We start from the raw sequence: 19,784 nt of genomic DNA, 5'->3' as shown, positions 1-19,784 counted from the left end.
TGTGACCAATGCAAGAAGAAATCAGCCTCCCTGACTGTAACTAGCCCTTCGGTCGTCTACACTCCACATCAATCAGAGAGCACTTGCGTTTAGGGGCAATTGTGTCATTCAACATCCAGCTGTAGAAACACTACTCCGTTGGTGCTAAAACATGCAAAAAAAATTGTTAAGTTCTCATCTGTTCAAGCCTGGGGGAAGAAACTACTTTTAAGTGCAGCTGCTCACCTGCTGTGCGCATGCTGGTGTACGGCGGCACGATTAGTTTATCCGGGCAGGAGATTCAGGGGCAGGTTCGCATCTGCGCTGGCACAATGGTTCGGAGCAGATCAGTTGTTGCGTTGGGTGCAAGTAGGCCGAAGCTATGCTCATGAATCTTCCCTCCGAGCTAGGCCAGTTATGCTTGTAAGAGAATCAGAGGGCTTGAAGCGTGCACTTGACTTCGTGCCGCCTGCGTGTTATATATAGACAAGAAGAGCCCCTGGCGTGGCTTACAAGGTTTCCTAATTACAGAAGATTTGTATTCTATCTATAGTCAAGAACCTTCTAGATACATATGTTACAGATTCATCTAATACTCCCCCTCAATCACAACTTTCCTAAGTTGAGATGGTACTTGAAATTCTCCAACTTTCGTACACTTAAAGCTTTGGTGAAACCATCTGCCACTTGATCTTCAGAAGGAACAAAATCAATTTGAAGTAATTTACTGTTTACCCGTTCTCTGACAAAGTGAAAATCAACTTCAATGTGTTTAGTTCTAGCATGGAACACAGGATTTGATGCAAGATATTTGGCCCCCATGTTATCACACCACAACCGTGCAACAGGCGGACTGGATACCTTTAATTCTTTCAATAAAGTCTGAATCCAAATAATCTCAGCAGTTGCATTGGCCAATGCCTTGTACTCAGATTCAGTACTCGACCTTGATACTGTAGCCTGTTTCTTTGCATGCCATGATACAAGATTATTTCCTAGAAATACTGCAAAGCCACCTGTTGATCTTCTGTCATCGGGACAGCCTGCCCAATCAGCATCTGAATATGCACTTACCAAGAAAGAAAATGACTTGTTTATCTTTAGACCAAGCTTTGCACATGACTTGAGATATCTCAGTATTCTTTTAACAGCCGCCCAATGTACTGTTGTTGGTGCATGAAGAAATTGACAAACCTTATTTACTGAGAAAGCAATGTCAGGTCTTGTCAGTGTAAGATACTGCAAGGCTCCTACAATACTCCTGTATCTTGATGCATCTATAGGACCGAGCGGATCTCCTTCATAAATTGAGAGTTTCTCACTAGTGGATAGAGGTGTGCTTACTGGCTTGCAATCTGCCATATTTGCTCTCTTCAACAGATCATTTACATATTTTTCTTGTGTCAGAATAATTCCATGCTTAGTTTTGGCAACTTCGATACCGAGGAAGTAATGTAAGTCACCTAAATCTTTTAATGGAAAATCATTATGGAGATCCTGAAGTAATGCGGCCACTGCCTCTTGTTTCGAACTAACCACAATTATGTCATCAACATAAATTAACATGAACATAATGATGTCACGCTTGCTGTAATAGAATAAAGAAGTATCGGCTTTGGATCCTTTAAAACCAAGGGCATAAAGTTTCTTACTTAACCTTGAGAACCATGCTCTAGGCGCCTGCTTCAATCCATATAGAGCTTTATCTAACTTGCAGACATAGTTTCTTCTGGAATTGTCCTCGTACCCAGGAGGCTGCTTCATATAGACATCTTCTTCAAGAAGCCCATGCAAGAAAGCATTGTGAACATCCAATTGTCTAATAGTCCAACCCCTGGACACAGCAATAGAGAGAACAACTCGAATAGTAGCAGCTTTAACAACAGGGCTGAAAGTATCTTCATAATCAATACCATATCGTTGCTTAAAACCTTTTGCAACCAACCGAGCCTTGTATCTATCTAAGCTGCCATCTTGTTTACATTTGATTTTATATACCCACTTGCAGTCAATAATATTACGCCCTTTCCGGGGAGGAACCAAATGCCATGTTTTATTTTTCATTAACGCATCATATTCAGCATCCATTGCCTGTTTCCAATTATTATCCTCTAATGCTTCTGATAAGTTTTGTGGCTCACCAGTAGATGTCAAGAAAGAATATCTAACCGTACCATCGGTGTAGCGCTTCTCCTGGCGAATACCACTTTGTAAACGGGTCTTCGGCCTTTGATATAGCTCGCCCCCAGCCGAAGGTGCCGTAGAAGGTCCCGGCATGAGTACAGCCGCCGGAGGATCCTGATCGAGCGCCCTCGTGTCAGGTGCACCGGACACAGAATCACCCGCATGCATCGGAGAGGTGGCCGTTGGTCCAAGCGATGTGGCATGGGACGATATGCCGGGCTCAGACTCCTGGACAGATACACCTGCGGAAGTCGTTGGAGGCGCAGGTGAATCACCTTGGGGGTCAGCTCCGCCAGAAGAAGCACTAGGCATCTCTGTTTGCAATGACGGCAATTCCTGCATGACTTGATGCGCTGGGAAATCATTATTAGCAGGATTAATTGAAGAATCAGCCACATGATCACTTATGCTACGAACCCCACTAGTCGGATTTAACAAATAGGTTGGTAGAAGGTTAATTTCATCGTGAAACCGACGACCAGCATTAGGACCAAGAAATTGAAAGGGAAATAGAGATTCATCAAAAGTTACGTCGCGAGAAATATAAACCCTTCCAGAATCAGGATCCAGGCACTTAAATCCTTTATGAAATAGACTGTATCCTAAGAAAGTGCATTGCTTGGAGCGGAATTGGAGTTTATGGGTATTGTAGGGTCGTAGATTGGGCCAACAGGCGCATCCAAAGACACGAAGAGAGGAATAATCTGGCTGTTGGTTGAACAGTCGAAAGAGGGGCGTGTCATATGATAGTAATTTACTAGGTGTTCTATTTATCAAATGTGTGGCGGAAAGAAAAGCATCAGGCCAAAATTTTAGCGGCATGTTGGCATGAGCAAGAAGAGCTAGACCAACCTCAACAATATGGCGATGCTTGCGTTCGGCTGCCCCGTTCTGCTGATGTGTATGCGGGCAGGAGATATGGTGTGTGATGCCTACTTGGGCGAAAAAGGGATGCAGTTTTTGATATTCACCCCCCCAGTCGGTCTGCATAGTTATAATCTTACGATTAAATAAGCGCTCAACAAGAGACTGAAATTCTCGAAATTTGGTAAAAACCTCAGATTTGAATTTAAGGAGGTAAATCCAAGTGAACTTACTATAATCATCAATGAAACTCACATAGTATTTGTGTCCACCAATTGATTTGGGCGCAGGGCCCCACACATCAGAATAAATAATTTCTAAAGGATGCTGGGAAATAGTGCTGGAATGAGGAAAAGGTAACTGACGGCTCTTGGCCTTTTGACATGCATCACACACCGAATGTTTATTTGAATCTGCTAAAACAGGAAGATTAAATTGGCTAATGACTTTCTCCACAAGCGGAGCAGCCGGATGACCTAGACGAGAATGCCATCTGTCAAAAGAAATTTTTGTAGATCCATAGGCTTGCTTTATTGTGCGCCTAGCAGGGAGAGGATAGAGCCCACGATCACAGCGTCCCCTAAGCAGAGTTTTCTTCGTTGCCTGATCCTTAATCAAGAAAGAATCAGGGTGAAATTCTATAAAGATAGAATTATCAGATGTGAGGCGATGAACTGAAACAAGATTTTTGTTGGCCTTGGGGACATATAAAACATTATTGAGATGAAGATCACGACTAGGGGTTGTAACAGTAGAATGACCAATATGACTGATTTTCATACCTGCCCCACTTGCCGTGTGGATCTGATCGTGGCCCTTGTACCTGTCATGGATCGATAGTTTCTCCAAGTTGCTGGTGATGTTATCTGTAGCGCCCGAATCCATGTACCAGTTGGTGTCTACTCCGTAGGATGTAGACATTGCACCTGCATATTTTTCTTCTGGTACAAAGTCTTCGTCAAATCTGTACCAACATATATCAGCAGTATGTCCTTTTATCTTGCAAACCTGACACCTAGGTCTGTTGTCAGGCCCATGCTGCTGATTATTTTGTGCGCCTTGATTCTGCTGGCGCTGCCCATTGCTTCGGCCACGCCCGCGAGATGGAGCACCCCGCGCGAGCGTCCTCTGCCTCGCGCGCCTCTCAATGCACCGCGCCCCCGGTTGGCGGAATTAGCCGAGGAGCGGCTATCAGGCTGGAGAAGATCCATGCGCTGCTCAAACGAGAGCAGCTGGGAGAACATCTCTCCCACACTGATCGGCTCAGTCCTGGCGACTAGGGCTGAGACGATGGAATTGTAGTCGTAATCAAGGCCGGCAAGAATGTAGGAGACCAGCTCGTCGTCGTCGATGATCTTGCCAGCAGACGCGATCTCATCAGCGAGAGACCGCATCTTGGCAACGTATTCCGCCATGGAGAGATTGCCCTTCTTCATTGTGGCGAGCGCGATCCTGGTGTTGACGGTGCGCGCTCGTGACATCGAGGTGAACATGGCCTCGACAGCACTCCATACTTCAGCAGCAGTTTTGCAAGCAGTTAACTGAGACAAAATATTTGGAGTGATAGAAGAGAGCAGGAATCCCAGGACCTGTTGATCCGTAGCAACCCATTCAACGTAGAGTGGGTTCTGCACCTCCTCATCTTTGCCATCTGTTGTCTTCTTCACGGTAGACGATGCAGGGGTCTTTGTGGCGCCTGTGAGAAATCCTTCCAGGCGTGCGCCCCTCACGATGGCAAGCACTTGCATCTTCCATAGTGCATGGTTGTTCTTGGTCAGCTTCTCGGAGACAGCTTGGCCGACCAAGGGATTAATGACGGCGGCGTAGGAGGTTGACATGGTGGAAGATGGATCTAATTTTTTTATGGCTCTGGTTACCATGTAAGAGAATCAGAGGGCTTGAAGCGTGCACTTGACCTCGTGCCGCCTGCGTGTTATATATAGACAAGAAGAGCCCCTGGCGTGGCTTACAAGGTTTCCTAATTACAGAAGATTTGTATTCTATCTATAGTCAAGAACCTTCTAGATACATATGTTACAGATTCATCTAATAATGCTACGCAGTGCAGCGGTTGTTAGTTGCCATCCGTACTGCTGGATATCTCTCTGCTGCACATGGCTGCTCGCCTGCCTACTTGTGCACAAAACAACCCGTCCCCTCCATCGGATGCTGCCTTGCTCATTCCCGTCTCTTGAATCTTGATGCAATGCGACACGTTTTCCACTGTTTCCCTTGGCGGTGCAACACATCTGGATCCTGAAAATTTCAGGGAAGCCCTTTGTTGTTTGGAACGCAGGAATAGCCTTCAGATTTTCCGGAGGAACCAAACTGCCTCCTAGGAAATGCTAGGGTTTTCTAGGGTCCTTAGCAATGGGTGCATATCCAACCTCAGAAAAAAAAACAGTGGGTGCATCTGAGGTTATTTGAGGTGTCAGCTTGAACGCCTTCGCCATCAGGGCTGTTCGACACTGACGTTCCATGGCTTGATGCGGGAACAAGACAAGTGATCATTGAGGTAATCAGGCTGTGCCTTTTCTGTTTCAGTTGCGCCAAACAAAACCATCCCTGTCATGACAGCCTGACATTCAGTTCAATGCCGTGCCAAGAAGGGACTACGGATCGGCCGGACGCTTGCTCGGCTCCCATCTCGTCCGTACAGACCTGTACTCCAGCACTCCAGGATGTCATTCTTATGAAAGCGTTGGCCGTTTTTTTCAAGGAAAAAAAACTCAGTTGGTGTATTAAACTGAATAACGTGCATTTTTACTTGCACAATCTGTATGATTTGAAGTAGTATTTGTCATTTACACACGCAAGTCTTGAAAAACAATTCGTGGCAGTTTCACTCTCTCTTTCTTTTCTCAGTTTCTTCATAGTACAATTCAGAATTTCTGGATGCTGCCACATGTTTGCTCCTGAATTTTCAAGCTCCATGGATGCTTCGAGCCTGTCAAATATCTCGCGGAACTACTAGATGTGTACGACTGGCTGAGACGCGGTTGTCTTGACGCAATGAAATTGCCGTTTGTACTGTTGCCCGGGACGCCTGTGTGGACCGAAGCGGCAAGGCAACAGTGCCCGGCTTTCTTTAGAAATTTCGCTCAGATTTGCTATCTTTGCCCGGACCACCAACACCTTCTTGGCATAACAGCTTTAACCCAGGCATAAACGACGGTGAGAGAGAGAGAGAGAGGAAGGAGAGAGAGAGGGGAAGAGTTGCAGCCCAAGGATGATCAAATTGACATGAATGTCGATGGTTCGTCGTGAAGTTTATGCGAAAGTCGTGCATTTCAAGATTCAAATTGGTCGGAAGTTGTAGCTCTCGACGAGATCTCATCGAAGTCGAAACGGAGAGAGATTTTTACAACGTAGCGCAAAGAATCTACTACCTCCATAATGTGGCATGAGACAAGCCTCAATCGAGGATACATGTATGGTTAATAGTGAATTCCCAGGAATCCCTAGCACACTAGACACACACACACACTGCAGGTCCTAGAACTAGAAGGGGTAAAAAAAAGGACACCCGTAGTTCTACCATCAAGCAGCTACTGCTACAGTGCCACTAGAACTAGCACTAGCTAGTGGTAAAAAAAATCCCAGCAGCCAAATCCCCGTCTTGCCCTCCGCTCGGCCGGGGCCTCCGTACATTCTACCCAGGGGCAAACCGGTAAAAACGGAGATGGCGAGGCCGCGATATCGCGGCGGCGGGGGCAGGGTAGGGGCGGCGCTCCTCGCGTCGCCTAGCAGCTGGTGGCGGCGGGGTCGCCGTCGGAGAGGCGGAGCAGGAGGCGGCGGAACTCGGCGGCGGGGCAGGGGATGCGGAGCGCGCCGGGGTGGGCGTAGCCGTACTCCTGCGCGGCGCGGCGGAGGAGCGCCGCGAAGGCCGGCTCGCCCAGCAGCTCGGCGCGCACGGCGAAGCGCTCCACGGGCCCGCCCTCCTCGCCGACGCACACGGGGACGTGGCCCTCCGGCACCCCCTTGCCCTTCTTCGTCCGGACCTGCCGGGGCGCCGCGGGGGGACCGCCGTCCTCGGCCGCCGCGACGGTGCGGGAGAGCCGCCTCAGGAGCCGCTTCATGGCCGGTGGAGCCGGAGCTGGAAGGAAGAGCCGGTTTCGTGGAGCGGATGCCGAGGGAGGGAGGTCAGAGCGAGGAGCTCGAGGACCGAGGCGTGTGGCCGCGGCTTGGACTGGGGCGAGAGCGAGCGGTGGCGACGGACCGGTGCGGTGGAGCTCCCCGCGGCGCCCTTTATAAAAGAAGCCGAGGAGAGGAGAGGGAGGGGAGGTCGTACAAGGTGGTGGTACCGGCTGTACCCGGCGGGTACACGGGCGACAGGAAGACGGTGGGCCGGGCCCAACTTGTCGCCCCGACCTAAGCCGGCCGGCCGGCCCTTTTAACGAGCCACCCACCACCGGTCGCTCACTGTCAGTGGCCTGGTCTAGTGGTCCCCCGCCACGCCACCAGCTTGCGCGCGGCTGCTCCTTCGGGCGGTGCGTGGCCCAGCCGGAGCGGCAGCGGCGGAGCCCGACCGACCGGCGGGACGGCGACGGGTCCCCCCGTTCCGGTGGGTTCCGGTGCCGTGCGCGAGCGAGCCAGCGACCGGCCGTGCCGCGTCCGTGGTCCGGCGCGTACGGCCGGGGAAGCGGCGGCCGAGCCGAGCGGGACGCGCCGCGCGCGACCGTGACAGGCGAGGCAGGAGGCGCAGCGCCCAGCTGGCATGGGGTTGGGATCGGAGAGAGTGACGCTGGCGGGTCCCACGTGGACTGGACTGCATGCATGGCCCGTTGGTGGCAAAATGGTCAATGCATGTGGATGCAGACAGCAGGTTGGAGAGGGATCCTGGATCCTTGCTCATCTCTCTTTCCGGCCAGGCATCTCGATCGATCGGCGAATGCAAGCTGCTGCCTGCTCGGAACCGGCAGCAGCTAGGTGGCCTTGAAGTGCAGCAACGACCCGTCGCCTTCGTTCTCCGTCGTCTGATAGTACTGCTAGCTAGCGAGAACAGGCATGGAAGAGACACACATCGTGACCACAAGCGAGAACATGCCCGGTGCACGGCGCGACGACCCAGTGGCCGCCGCCCCCGGCACACGGGATCGGGAGGACCCCGCACCGCAGCTAGCGATCTTCTTCGATCCGGCGTACCGTACAGCTACCCGGGGGCCGGGCTAGCTATCCGTACGCGCATCCGCGCACTGTTCACGTACGTGCGCGCGTGGTGGACGTCGAGCTGGCGCGGATCACCGTCGCGGCGCATTCATTGCTGCCCGTCCCCCGCGCGTGCTGTGTGCTAGTTGCTGCCGGGCCGGTGTACCACCCATGCATGCACGGCACGTACGTAGATGACAGTTTCGCTTTGATGCGCGGCCAGGGCATGCGTGCTTAGTAATTAAATAAGGTCATCTCAAAAGCATGCTAAGTTGAAAGCGAGGATGTGTCTTGCTTGCTTCGACTACATGCTTCCTCCGTGCACGAATGTAACTAAGGACTTGTGATTGCCCACGACTTAGATTCAGAAGAGAATTATACGTGCGCTTGTTGTCTTATCTTTTCAAGATACGTACGCACGAGCTGCATATTACGCACAATAGCTAGGCCCTCATTATTCCTATCTTTTCAAAGCGTTGCTAGCTGGACCATTTGTTGTCCTGCACAATACACCATGCATGAGAAGGGTCATTAGTTAAACCTCCTCGGGAATCGTTTGCAACCCTTTTTTGGAGCATCTGGTTCCCAGCGTCAGTATGCTTTCCTGATCTCGCTCTCCGTACCAGTGTACCACACGGCATGTACGACGAGTGAGATTTGACCGGCCCCCTTTTGTCGGAAATGGCGCGCGGTCGACGACCGTTGCGGCGGCGTTTGGTTGCTGCTCGATCGCCACGCGTGGCGGACGAATCTTTCCGACGAACTAGACTAGACTAGACGTGCGCGTGGGGAGGAAACGATCTACCATAGACAATTCACATAATAGGTTATCTATAACATTTACTCTAACGGTTTAACATCTTGTGGACCCCACGCGATAGATTTTTTTAATCAAAATCTTCTTTCTCGAAATCTCATCGGCGGTCACACCCCTCACACCTCTCGGTGCTTTGTAGCCGTGCCTGCTCGGTGCTTCAGCAGCGACCGGCGGGCGGAGGCCACAAGGCTCCATGCAGCAGTGGACGGCCGCAACGGCCGTGCGCGCCCGTCCTCCGCGTGCCCCGGCGGCTGCAAGCAGTTCGCCTCGACAGCGCTACGGACTCGCGCTGCTCACGGCAGCTCGCTCCAACGGCGACCGTGCCTTCGCCTCGCAGGTAGCCTACGCTCCCACCTCTCTGGCGCCGACGGCTCTGCCGCGCCTCCTCCGTCTGCGGCGCCGCAGCCATGGCCTAGCGCCTCCTCCGCCTACGGCAGCCGCCGCACGTCTCTCTCCTGTCCATGCACACCTATCTCCCGAGAGCCCGCTCGGCGCAAGGGAAACGCATTGTGGGGCCAGCTCGGCGTGGAATAATGGCGTGCTGGTGACTCTCGCTGGACGCTAAAGTTTAACACTAGCTTCTCCAAATACAAGTGCTAATAGGATGGATTAAATTTTAATCAAGACTCAAATTTCAGCATGAGGTGTGAGTGCTAATATATGCTAAAGTTTAGCATCTAACTTTACCTTATCCAAAGCTTCCTGCTTTTAAAAAATCCACGATCTAATGTACCAAAGATTTGGAATCTATGTACACGTCTTGCTGAATGGAGGCAGTGTATAGTATGTTAAACAACCACATATATCGGGTGTTATAAAATATACTCCATTATTTCATTCCAAAATACAAAACGTTCAAATTTTGTCCTAAGCTGATCTTTTCTAATTTTGATCAAATTCATAAAAAGGATACGCCAACAACTGTAACATCAAATCCACTACAAAACACATCTCAGTAATATAGTACGTGCACCTAGCAGTTGAGACGATACGGTCCGTGCCGCATGCACCAATAGTCATAACGCAAGAAAAAAACACGAATATATCGAAGAAAGCCTTCGCCAGCTCCGCCGCCGCCCTCCATTGCCTCCATAACTAATTATCATGCTCCCACCTCCCCTGCCGCGATCCCCGCCCGGCTGCCATCCCCCACCGTCTCAACCGGGGCCCCTCCACCGGGTCGGCAACCCCGATGACCCTCTATACCTCAGAAACCCGGTGACCCGGACCTCAACCTCAACCTAGCAACCCCTAGCCCGGCGGCTTAACGACCGACGGCGCCTATTGCTTGGTCTTAGCAGCAGCGCGTCTCGCACCCACGCGCGCGATGAATAAACATTGCAAGTTTGGCCGGCGACCAAACAAGCGGAGACTGGCTGCATCTATATATATACCACAGCACGCATGCAGACGTCGAACGGCCGTACGTGACAGAGCCCGCCGGCGAGAGATTGAGGGAACCCAGTGGCGGAACATGAACTATGCAAGGAGGAGCCAATTAGTGCTAACTTAGCTAATTTACCGTGTACAGCTATGCTAATATATAGAAATTTTCCTGATGAAGGGGGCACTACCCCGTTTATTTGTCTCTGTCGGACTAACAGTGACGGCTGCGTAGCTATGAGCTTAATTGGTTGGACACTAATTAAAATTAGGGCACGTGCTCCAACTACTTGTTTCCAAAAGGATACGGCTTAGGTCAGTATCATTGTATAGTTATCAATGATGAGAATATGATAATTGAACTGGAAGAATATCATGGGGATGAAACTCCCCCCTCATCTCGTAAAATTCCCCTTTCTCTCTTCTTATAAATGATCTTGGCATGTCAATAAATTTATCGATATTTAATGTCTATAAAATTCTTATAAAACTCGCACCGAGATTGACCTTGACATGGTTTGGTGCCTTTCCAGGGAGGAAAAGAGATAAATTTGTCACTGCAGTATATTATTTTCACCGTGGGCTTAAATGGCCAACTCTGAGGTGAACGGAGAAAAAACTGGGCCTTAGCAAAGATGTGTTTGGGCCGTTTGGCGTGGGCTTTACATCTGAGCTCCAGAGTCCTAGAGAGTGAGAGGGAGAGGGAAAGGGGGAGAGAGAGAGATCAGTAGATAAGTTATTGAAACTTGAAAAATAAAACAAACGGTATTCCTTTGTCTCAATAGTTATTTTTAGATTTGTTTCTCAGCCAAACTATCTTAGATCCGGCAAAATTTATATGAAAACACATCGAGATCTACAGCACCAAAACTAGTACAATTTTGTGCTCATTTTGTGTTGTAGATATGAATATATTTTTGTCTTCATAAACCTGAAATAGTTTGACTTAAGATAAATCTAAAATTATCTAGATTTAGAACGGATGTAGTGGTTTATCATAAATTAATGAGATTGTTTGAAGACCCACCAAACTAGTAAACTTAATGCTCAACTCACATACTACTTCATGAAATGCCGAAAAAGAAAAATTCGTCCTTCAAAAGAAAACGAAAAAGAAAAAGAAAAAGAAAAAGAAAACGAAAAATTCGAGCTTGGGCCCCAAGTATTCCGGGCCCACGAAGGCTCAACGCCAGCCAACTCATGTTCGTAAATCGTAAGCACACCGTCCTCCAAGTCCCAACACACGCGAGTACGCGACGCAGAAGGGGAAAAAACCCCTGCCCCAATCACCGCCCTCTACCTCGTCAGCGCCCTCGCCGCCGCCGCCAAACCGCCTCCCCGCTCTTCCCACCGAAGCTCGCCAGCCACCCCCTAGCAACTCCCCCCGCGCCGCCGCCGCCGCCACCATCCTCTTCCCCCCTCATCGCCCCTCCCCCGTACCGGTATTCGATTGGCGCGAAGTGGAGATCCATCCCGGATTTGAATCGACTCCTCTCATCGGTAAGGAACGACCCTAGCTTGCTCCGTTGGAATTTTCTCGAATCGGTTTAGGTCAGGACGACCTCTCACCAGCTGCGAGGAATCAAATTCGAATAGCAGTTTCTCTGCTGCGTGGCGTAGCAGTATATCTAGTCCATACCGCGGTTCTGATTCGGTTCGATTAGGTCGTTGCGCGGGAGGTCGATCGATCAATCGCGCCTTAGGGGCTTGCGACCCCGAGCTGCGAGCGCATTTTATCTTTTGCGGAGTCTGCCCCTGGTAATTTTGCTTTGTTCCTCTTGCTAGGGTTTCATGCTGCGCTTGCGGTGTTGCTTTTGCGCATCAGTTCTGCCACAGGTTTAGATTATCAGTGTAGGTGCTATTTCTGTGGATTACATTATTGGACGACAAGGACCATGCTAATTGCTACGTTTCATGGTGTAACATGCTGGCTTTGCAGATGTGAATTGATCTAAGTTGTTAAGACCACCTGTGAAATAGAATGGGCATTTATTCTATTTGCATATGCTTATCTTTTCGCCCATGCCCAACTTGAAATTGAAATTTCAAGATATGTTTAATGTCAAGAAAATGGCTGTATTTTATTCTCTTTGACAGATTAACTTTTCTTGAGATATATTATTTAGCAATCCGTGTATTGCTAGCACTTGGCTGAATCCCAAAGGCATATTAGTTATAACCTTCATGTTGGAGCCAGCCATATGCTTTCATATTTTTATGTTTTATGTCTGAATAGTCGTATGAATTGTATTACTACTGTATCAGCTAATAGTCTGATAAAGTTCCATTACCAGTAAGATTGCTCTTGTTTTAGTGATGATGGTATACTTCTGGTTCTGTGCTCTGGAGTGATAAACTGCTAGCATTTTATAATGATGCGTAGCCCGATCTGAATTTAGTAATTTCATGGGAATTTTTTTACTATTTCTTTTATTTCCAATGAAAATATTTCAGTCCAGAAGTGCCTAAGTATATCAAAGCTAATAATTTCGTGCCAGAAGTCATAATTTGAAAAATTAACAGTTGCTTTTAATGATTTTGGGTAATTTAGCTCGGTGCATGTTTTTGCACGGACTTAACAGCTCAAACTTGAGATTATTATTGGTGGGTTTCTTTTGGTTATGTGCTTAACTCTGTTATGTCATGCATTTCTTTACAGGATACTGAAAAGTCTGCTCCCAAAAAAGTTTAAAAGGTCACCTAGACCCTTGCAGGATAACACAAGTGCTGAATTTTGGAAATGGATCATGGGCGCTATGCTCCACATCATGGATGGGAGAACAACAGTGTAATTGCAGCCTTTTCCTTTACTAACTACAAAGGATGATGAAAATAGCAGATTTATGGCCATGTGGTTGGCCTCTGTGTAACCAGTGTTAGATGTAAAGGAGTTCAAGAAGAGGCCGTTGCTTAAATGGAATGGGTTTACCTGCCTGTTCTGTAGGATTTGTTGCTGACTCAACTTATTCTGTTGAATCTACAGGCACCGGATGGTTATGGTGTAATCAAAGAGCCAGATTATAGGTAAGCCAAGTCATCCTAAATTTGTGTTAGCTGTGGTATTCATGTCCTTTATTCCTGTAAAATGTGTAGTCATGACTCTGTATCTAATTTCTCTAGTGAGCTTGGATGTGTAGTACTGGATTAACTCCTCAACATTATTTTTTTCTTCCTTGTGATTTATGACATGCATTTTATATTTGTAGTGCTTTTCCATATCACCGTATCTTTCCCTATTAACTTAATTTGCAGGGCTGATGGGTCCTATAATGGTAGGAGGCCTGTGGATGAAGGCTTTTCTAGAGATTCATATGGAAGGGGTGCATACTATCAGGATGTACATGATAGAAATATGTATCCACCACCAGCCTCTGTTGGTGCCATGTGGTCTCAGCCTCGGAGGAAACATGACGAGGAATATGCAACTGCCAGAGATCACAGAAGGCATGACACCGATTATCGCAATGATGGAAAGCATCATGAGTTTGATTCTTACAGAGGAGTTGATAAACTCCGTGATAACTATCATGCTGCTGACAACTACTATGAATCTGGCAGTCACCGTGATTTTGGTGTTGATAGGAGCAAAAGGATTGGAAGCAGAGAACGTGCGGAGTTTCATGGTGAGTTTGAAGACCGCTACCGCAGCTCTCACCAAAGCAGAGAGGACAGCTATGAGAGAAATCACGAATACGGGCGTCACAGCTATGATTCGGACTACGAGAGAAGCAGGAGAGATAGTAGCTGGAGAAGGCGCGATTCATGCGAGGGTGAACATGAAAGAAGAGGTTTAAGCCGTGAAAGGGATGAAAGTCCATATATGCGCCATAGCCGTTCTAGGTCACGTGGCCGTGATGACCGATCAAGATCACGGTCTAGATCAAGATCTCCTCGTGCGAGAAGTCGTGGTCGGAACCAAAGAGATGGCTTTTATGATGATAACCGCTTTGACAGAAGAAGGGAATATGACTGGGATGAAAGGAGGCGTGGTGATTCAGTGGTATGGCCATATAACAGACATAGTTACATACTGTATGTGTTTTGAATTTACAAAGCCATAATTTTTGCGTTCACGCTTGCAGGCTCCATCTGCCACTGTTGTTGTCAAGGGATTGTCCCTCAAGACTAATGATGATGACCTATATCAGATTCTTGTACAAGTTCCTCTTCATAAATTGTTACACTGGTTGAAAGTGTATTGTCTGGTTCGTTTTAATCATTTGGGTCTGGTCTCTTATAGGCTCAGTGGGGCCCTCTACGCAGTGTGCGTGTGATCAAGGAACGGAATTCTGGCATGTCTCGGGGATTCGCTTTTATTGACTTCCATACTGTGGTACTAACCGAACAAGTGTTATTACATTACTCATTCAGACTTTCATGTACTGTTAACAAAGCTATATCCTCTCCACAGGAAGCTGCTCGTAGAATGATGGAAGGTACGGCAGAGAATGGCCTTGAAATCGATGGTAGGAATGTGTTCTTTGAGTACAGGTATGTGTGCTTTTTTATTTTGAAACATTGCAAGTCCCTCCATCCTACATATACTATTTTTTATAATGTATGGTGAATAAATGAGATGTTAAGCATGACTACAATATTTTTTTGCTACACCTGTCTCTTAAACAGTTGTGCTTGTGGAACTGCTGTCTTTTTCTTGTATCCTTTGTAACCATACTTATAACTATATTAGTTAAAGTTCTCATGGGTGGGGTTTATGAAATTGAATTAAACAATTTCCTATGCTTGAATGAGTCCTCTTTTTTTTTTCCCTTGAACGATGTAGGAGAGAATTGAGTCCTTTGAGCAGCTTTAGTTTCGTATCCTTTTTTTTTGTACCTAACCTTCTGTGGCCATGTATTTATAGATATTGCTTCCACAGCAATTAATTATAACACCATCTTGACTGCAGTAGTAAACCAACTGGTGGGATGGGTGGGCCTTCTCTTGGACAAGAAAATTTTACAAGACCTACATATGGGCACAGGACTGCTGCTGCACCATGTGACTGGATTTGTACTATATGTGGATGTATGAATTTTGCCCGCCGGACCTCCTGTTTTCAGGTTGTGTAGACTTGCTATTTTTCATAACTCTTCTATTTTTCCCCTCTGCTCGCTTCTATCTCATCCCATCTTTCAATCTCCTGACCATCCTGGTACGCAATGCTCTGGCTAATTGCATTTTTTTTTTTTGTATTTTCATAGTGCAATGAGCCTCGTACTGAGGATGCTCTACCAGCTGATGCGACAGGTTCCACTCCACAGTTTGGGAGAAGGGGATCTGAACTAGGCGAGTTCTGTGCTTCTATTATGGAATTATGTAAAACATGTACTGTGCTGCTTTATTTAGATGCTGTTTGTTTGCAGGTCCAACTCATGTTTTAGTTGTTCGTGGCCTGGATGAAAACGCTGATGAAGAAATGCTTCGCTACGAATTTGCTAAGCACGCACCAATAAAGGTTGGGAATAAACTGATTGCTTGATAAGATTTCTCTCGTTTTTTCTCGACACATTTTCATGCTATTTCTCTGCAGGATATCCGCCTTGTTCGAGATAAGTTTACTCACGTGTCTAGAGGTTTTGCCTTCGTCCATTTCCATTCAGTAAGTGGCGTTGGTGATAAAAGAGTCAAGTTTTTCTTTTTCTGATGTATAGTTACTGACAATTTTAAACATCCTGTTGTGACAGGTGGAAGATGCTACGAAAGCTCTTGAAGCTACAAATGGGATTACACTGGAGAAAAATGGTCAGGTTTTGCGTGTAGCGTATGCTAAAAGTACACATGGACCTGCATCAGGGGGTTCACAGTCAAACAGCCTTGCTGCAGCTGCCATTGAGGCTGCATCATTTGCTCAGCAGGTATATTGTAGCTCCTGTTACAATGATAGTCAATATGATTAAGCATTTACTGATTTAGATATTAATTCATTCATTCTGATTTGGTTCTTTGCAAGTACTGTCAAATTTCAAAGATTTGGCAATTCTGAAACTATGGTGATTGGGCATTGTCACTAGATTTGTCTCCAAAAGCACTTTATAATGCTAAATGTCATTTGTTGGTTATAGAAATAGAAAAGATAAACATCACATTTGAAAATGGTAAGATGTCAAATGGCAGAATAAAAAAAAAGGAGATTCTTCATCATGTTCTTATGTTAACAATTGCATATAATTTAGGCAGGTTGAACATTTTTTTTCCCGAACAATTGGCAGGTTGAACATGTTTCTTATTGTTTTACTTCCTTTGCTTTTTGGACCAGTATGATGCCATAGGTTGGGCTCCAAAAGAGTACAATCCTGATGAAAAACAGAGTAGCAACTCGGAAACTCAAAAGGATGGTTCTGCAGCACAGTCAGGATTCGTTTGGGATGAAAAATCTGGTTACTACTATGATTCTGCCTCTGGATTCTATTATGATGGAAATACTGGTAAGTCTGCAAATCCACCGTGTCAATTCTGTTAAACTGTGACTATTTTTTTGGTAATATGCTATGAATATACTTGGGCAAAGAGTTCTGTCACAAATCCTGTGCTGTTGGGTAAATTATTTCCATTTATGATCTTGTGTTTGTTGCAGGCCTTTACTACGACAGTAATTCTGGAGTTTGGTATTCGTTCGATCAACAAACTCAACAGTATGTCCCTTGCGACCAAAACAATACTAAGGCAGCTGGGGTTGTGGCCAATGAAAATACAAAGACCTCAGAAAGTAATAGTGGCAAAAAGGTCGTGATTTCTGCACCTGCTGCCACAATTAAACAGAGTGAGAAAACTTCACTTCCTGATGCTGTTCAAGCTGCTGCAAATGCAGCACTGGCTGCAGAAAAGAGAGAGAAGGAGAAGGCGAAAGAGATCAAGTTGGCCTCAAAAAGTAGTCTGATAGCTAATAAGAAGAAGATGAACAATGTCCTAGCTATGTGGAAGCAAAGGAATCAAGAAGGACAGGCTGCACGAATTGTCCTTGACGACAAAGAACTGTCGCGCTCTGATGATAAATCTAACCATTCACACAGTGGAACTGGATTCTCTTCGAAAAGTAAGCCTAATTCTGACTCTGGAAATGCTAAAGATATGAACTCATCTGCAAACTATAATTCCTTTGGCCAAGGAACTGCATCGGCCCAAATGCTGGATTCGGATGTAAAGCCTAGACCTGTCAGTAACAGTTTGGGAACTACAGTTATGGGTGTTATAAGAGGTTCTGCTAGAGGAGTGATCAAGTCGGATACTACGTTTCATGCATTATCTGATACTGGGAGTGCCGAGCCCCGCACCACTGTAACCACAAGCACAAAAGGCTTAATGACAACTCCTGAGGCACTTGCAACTCCTGCACCCTTCAAAACAGATATATCTGCCTTAGTCTCTAATACTTCATCTGGAGTTTCTGGGAGTGGTAAACGTCGGTTTTCTGAGGCACCAGCGCAATCCCAGTACAGAGACCGTGCCGCAGAAAGACGAAATCTCTATGGGTCATCGCTTGGCAATGATAGTGTTGGACTGGATTCAAGTAAGAACACACTTTCTTAATTTTTATGATGTACAATCACTGTCATTTTCCCATCATCATTTTTTGAGCACAAGATTTTACCAATAGCATCATTCGGTTGGTCTAGAAAAGTATTTGTCTTTGATATTTTTATCTTCATTTTTCTGAGGCTTTGTTGGCTGTATGTGCAGTTTTATATTAGTATGCATATAGGCTGACCTTGTATTGCTGGGAACTTTTGTATTACCTACTGATATTACTTGGATTAATTATGAATTCCTTGACCCCACAAACATAATAGGGATGATATTTTAGATTTTACTAGTTCAAGGTTTGTATTGATTTTCTGGAAATTATTTGTTGTCAAGCTGGTGACTATCCGTCCCGAAAGGGTTCAAGTGAGCTAGGGTCAATGCCGTTTCCTCCTGGTGTGGGTGAACGTTCTAGTGGTGGTGAGATTGGCAACACTGAAAACTATGAAGTTATCACTGCGGATAGAGCAATTGACGAAAGCAATGTGGGCAACCGTATTTTACGCAACATGGGGTGGCAGGAGGGTCTGGTAAGTTCCACCCCCCCCCCCCCCCCACAAAAAAAAACATATTTCTCATTTTGTTGATGCTCTTAGATGATTTGACTGCAATTTTTTCCCATTAGCATTTAATTCTCCTGCATTTGCTCAAGAGTTGTTCCCCCATTTATGTTTCTCGATGGTACTACAAAATGCTCGTGCTTGGAATCTGATTTATTTACAACTTTTGATGTAAGATGTCAACTTATTTGTACTGTAGAGATCTTGGTAAGCTGTTAGTATCGGTTCCTTTTCTGAACTGGAAATTAGTATCCATTCTCAAAGCTTCGAGTTCTTGTAGATCCCTTTTCAGAATAAAATTAGCTAATGATACCTATGTGTTTTCACTAGTACATTCTGATTGGATGGCTTCTTTTGTCTATACTCTACTTGAAAAGGCTTAACCACCCGCTTAGGAATCAGAACTCGGTGATTTAGCTGGAAAGTAAGAATGAATAGTTTCTTGGGCACAAGAAGTTACTTTTTGAATGCAGGGGGAATCCGTATGCCGATATTTCCGTGAAAACTATTGTATTGTGCTCCTTCTGACCTGAGTGTCCATTGGTATGGTTTTTGTTTCTTGCAACTACTTTGCAAATATCCAGGGTTTGGGAAAGGATGGTAGTGGTATCAAGGAACCAGTCCAGGCAAAATCTGTTGATGTGAGGGCTGGACTCGGAAGTCAGCAGCGGAAAGCTGATCCATCGCTGGAGGCCCATGCTGGGGACAGCTACAAAACCATCATCCAGAAGAAGGCTATTGCAAGATTCAGGGAGATGTCCTAGACAGTTTTCTGAATTCTGTATTTCTGTTGTCACATTTTGTAGTCCATTTACTTGTGGTATTTTTTGTTGTGCGTGCACTGTTTGCTTGTGCTTTCTCAGAAGCCAACCCGCTGAATTATGAGTGTTTAATCCCCCAAAGGTGCTATTTGACCACTTGAAGAGCTAAGATGTGGCAGTACTAGAGCTTCCATGCTAACATATCTTATTGTGTCACGCAAGTTCTTCTATTTATTTATTTATAAAGTTGCTCCAGTAGCTGGGCCTTGTGTTATAGTATTCAGATTTGTTACGGTTGTTTTTGAAAGAATTTGGATCGGTGCCTCCTTTTGCTATAATATAAAAGAAAATCTCTAGACATATAATTTGTACTTGTCTTTTGATCACTGCGCAGACCACAAGGTTTTTTCTGTACATTTGAATTACAAATCTTTCCGATGGCCGTTGGAAATCCTGCTCGTCCCTGTTGTTAGTGCGTACGTAAAGAAACTGGTGCAGAGGAAGCTAGGGGCGCACTCGGACAGTCTGACCACCGGAGTTACGCCGAAACTCCGGTAGGAGGAGTTG

General features: G+C 46.4%; 2 protein-coding genes and 1 non-coding gene across 7 annotated transcripts; 1 reads left to right on the top strand and 2 right to left on the bottom strand.

Annotated features, from left to right (window-relative positions):
- Window positions 1-4,243: 4,243 nt before the first annotated feature.
- LOC112879133 lies at window positions 4,244-4,382 on the bottom strand. The gene has a single exon (XR_003225957.1). It is a non-coding gene; the product is annotated as a small nucleolar RNA Z247 (small nucleolar RNA).
- A 2,003-nt stretch (window positions 4,383-6,385) lies between these two features.
- LOC112903085 (auxin-responsive protein SAUR71-like) lies at window positions 6,386-7,346 on the bottom strand. The gene is made up of 2 exons (XM_025972303.1): window positions 7,198-7,346; window positions 6,386-7,162 (listed from the first exon to the last, which is right to left on the bottom strand). Exon 2 carries the CDS (start codon window positions 7,104-7,106, stop codon window positions 6,771-6,773), a length of 336 nt encoding a protein of 111 aa, XP_025828088.1. The 5' UTR covers window positions 7,107-7,162; window positions 7,198-7,346; the 3' UTR covers window positions 6,386-6,770.
- Window positions 7,347-11,616: 4,270 nt separating this feature from the next.
- LOC112882268 (SUPPRESSOR OF ABI3-5) lies at window positions 11,617-19,491 on the top strand. 5 transcript variants are annotated; one of them, XM_025947307.1, is made up of 17 exons: window positions 11,617-11,875; window positions 13,035-13,163; window positions 13,359-13,399; window positions 13,628-13,819; window positions 13,958-14,375; window positions 14,458-14,529; window positions 14,616-14,708; window positions 14,787-14,866; window positions 15,285-15,438; window positions 15,580-15,664; window positions 15,742-15,833; window positions 15,909-15,977; window positions 16,063-16,233; window positions 16,635-16,803; window positions 16,953-17,885; window positions 18,233-18,426; window positions 19,041-19,491. In XM_025947307.1, the coding sequence occupies exons 2-17, from the start codon at window positions 13,116-13,118 to the stop codon at window positions 19,218-19,220; spliced, it is 2,991 nt and encodes a 996-aa protein (XP_025803092.1). In that variant the 5' UTR covers window positions 11,617-11,875; window positions 13,035-13,115; the 3' UTR covers window positions 19,221-19,491. The 5 variants fall into 5 exon arrangements, with proteins under 5 accessions (XP_025803092.1, XP_025803085.1, XP_025803076.1 ...); XM_025947300.1 differs by having other exon boundaries at window positions 13,934-14,375; XM_025947291.1 differs by having other exon boundaries at window positions 13,628-14,375; window positions 15,288-15,438.
- Window positions 19,492-19,784: the final 293 nt, after the last annotated feature.

The sequence above is a fragment of the Panicum hallii genome, chromosome 1 (assembly GCF_002211085.1).
Source record: "Panicum hallii strain FIL2 chromosome 1, PHallii_v3.1, whole genome shotgun sequence".
Taxonomy (NCBI): Eukaryota; Viridiplantae; Streptophyta; class Magnoliopsida; order Poales; family Poaceae; genus Panicum; species Panicum hallii.
The sequence above is the reverse complement of the archived record's forward strand: the minus strand, read 5'-3'. Positions and strand labels throughout refer to the sequence as shown.

Bases quoted from the DNA above. Each gene is read 5' to 3' on its own strand.
- LOC112903085 (XM_025972303.1), bottom strand. From the start codon at position 7,106: ATGAAGCGGCTCCTGAGGCGGCTCTCCCGCACCGTCGCGGCGGCCGAG.
- LOC112882268 (XM_025947284.1), top strand. From the start codon at position 13,116: ATGGATCATGGGCGCTATGCTCCACATCATGGATGGGAGAACAACAGT. The intron at 13,164-13,358 runs GTAATTGCAGCC...TTGAATCTACAG, and splicing joins ATGGATGGGAGAACAACAGT to GCACCGGATGGTTATGGTGT. The intron at 16,804-16,952 runs GTAAGTCTGCAA...TGTTTGTTGCAG, and splicing joins CTATTATGATGGAAATACTG to GCCTTTACTACGACAGTAAT.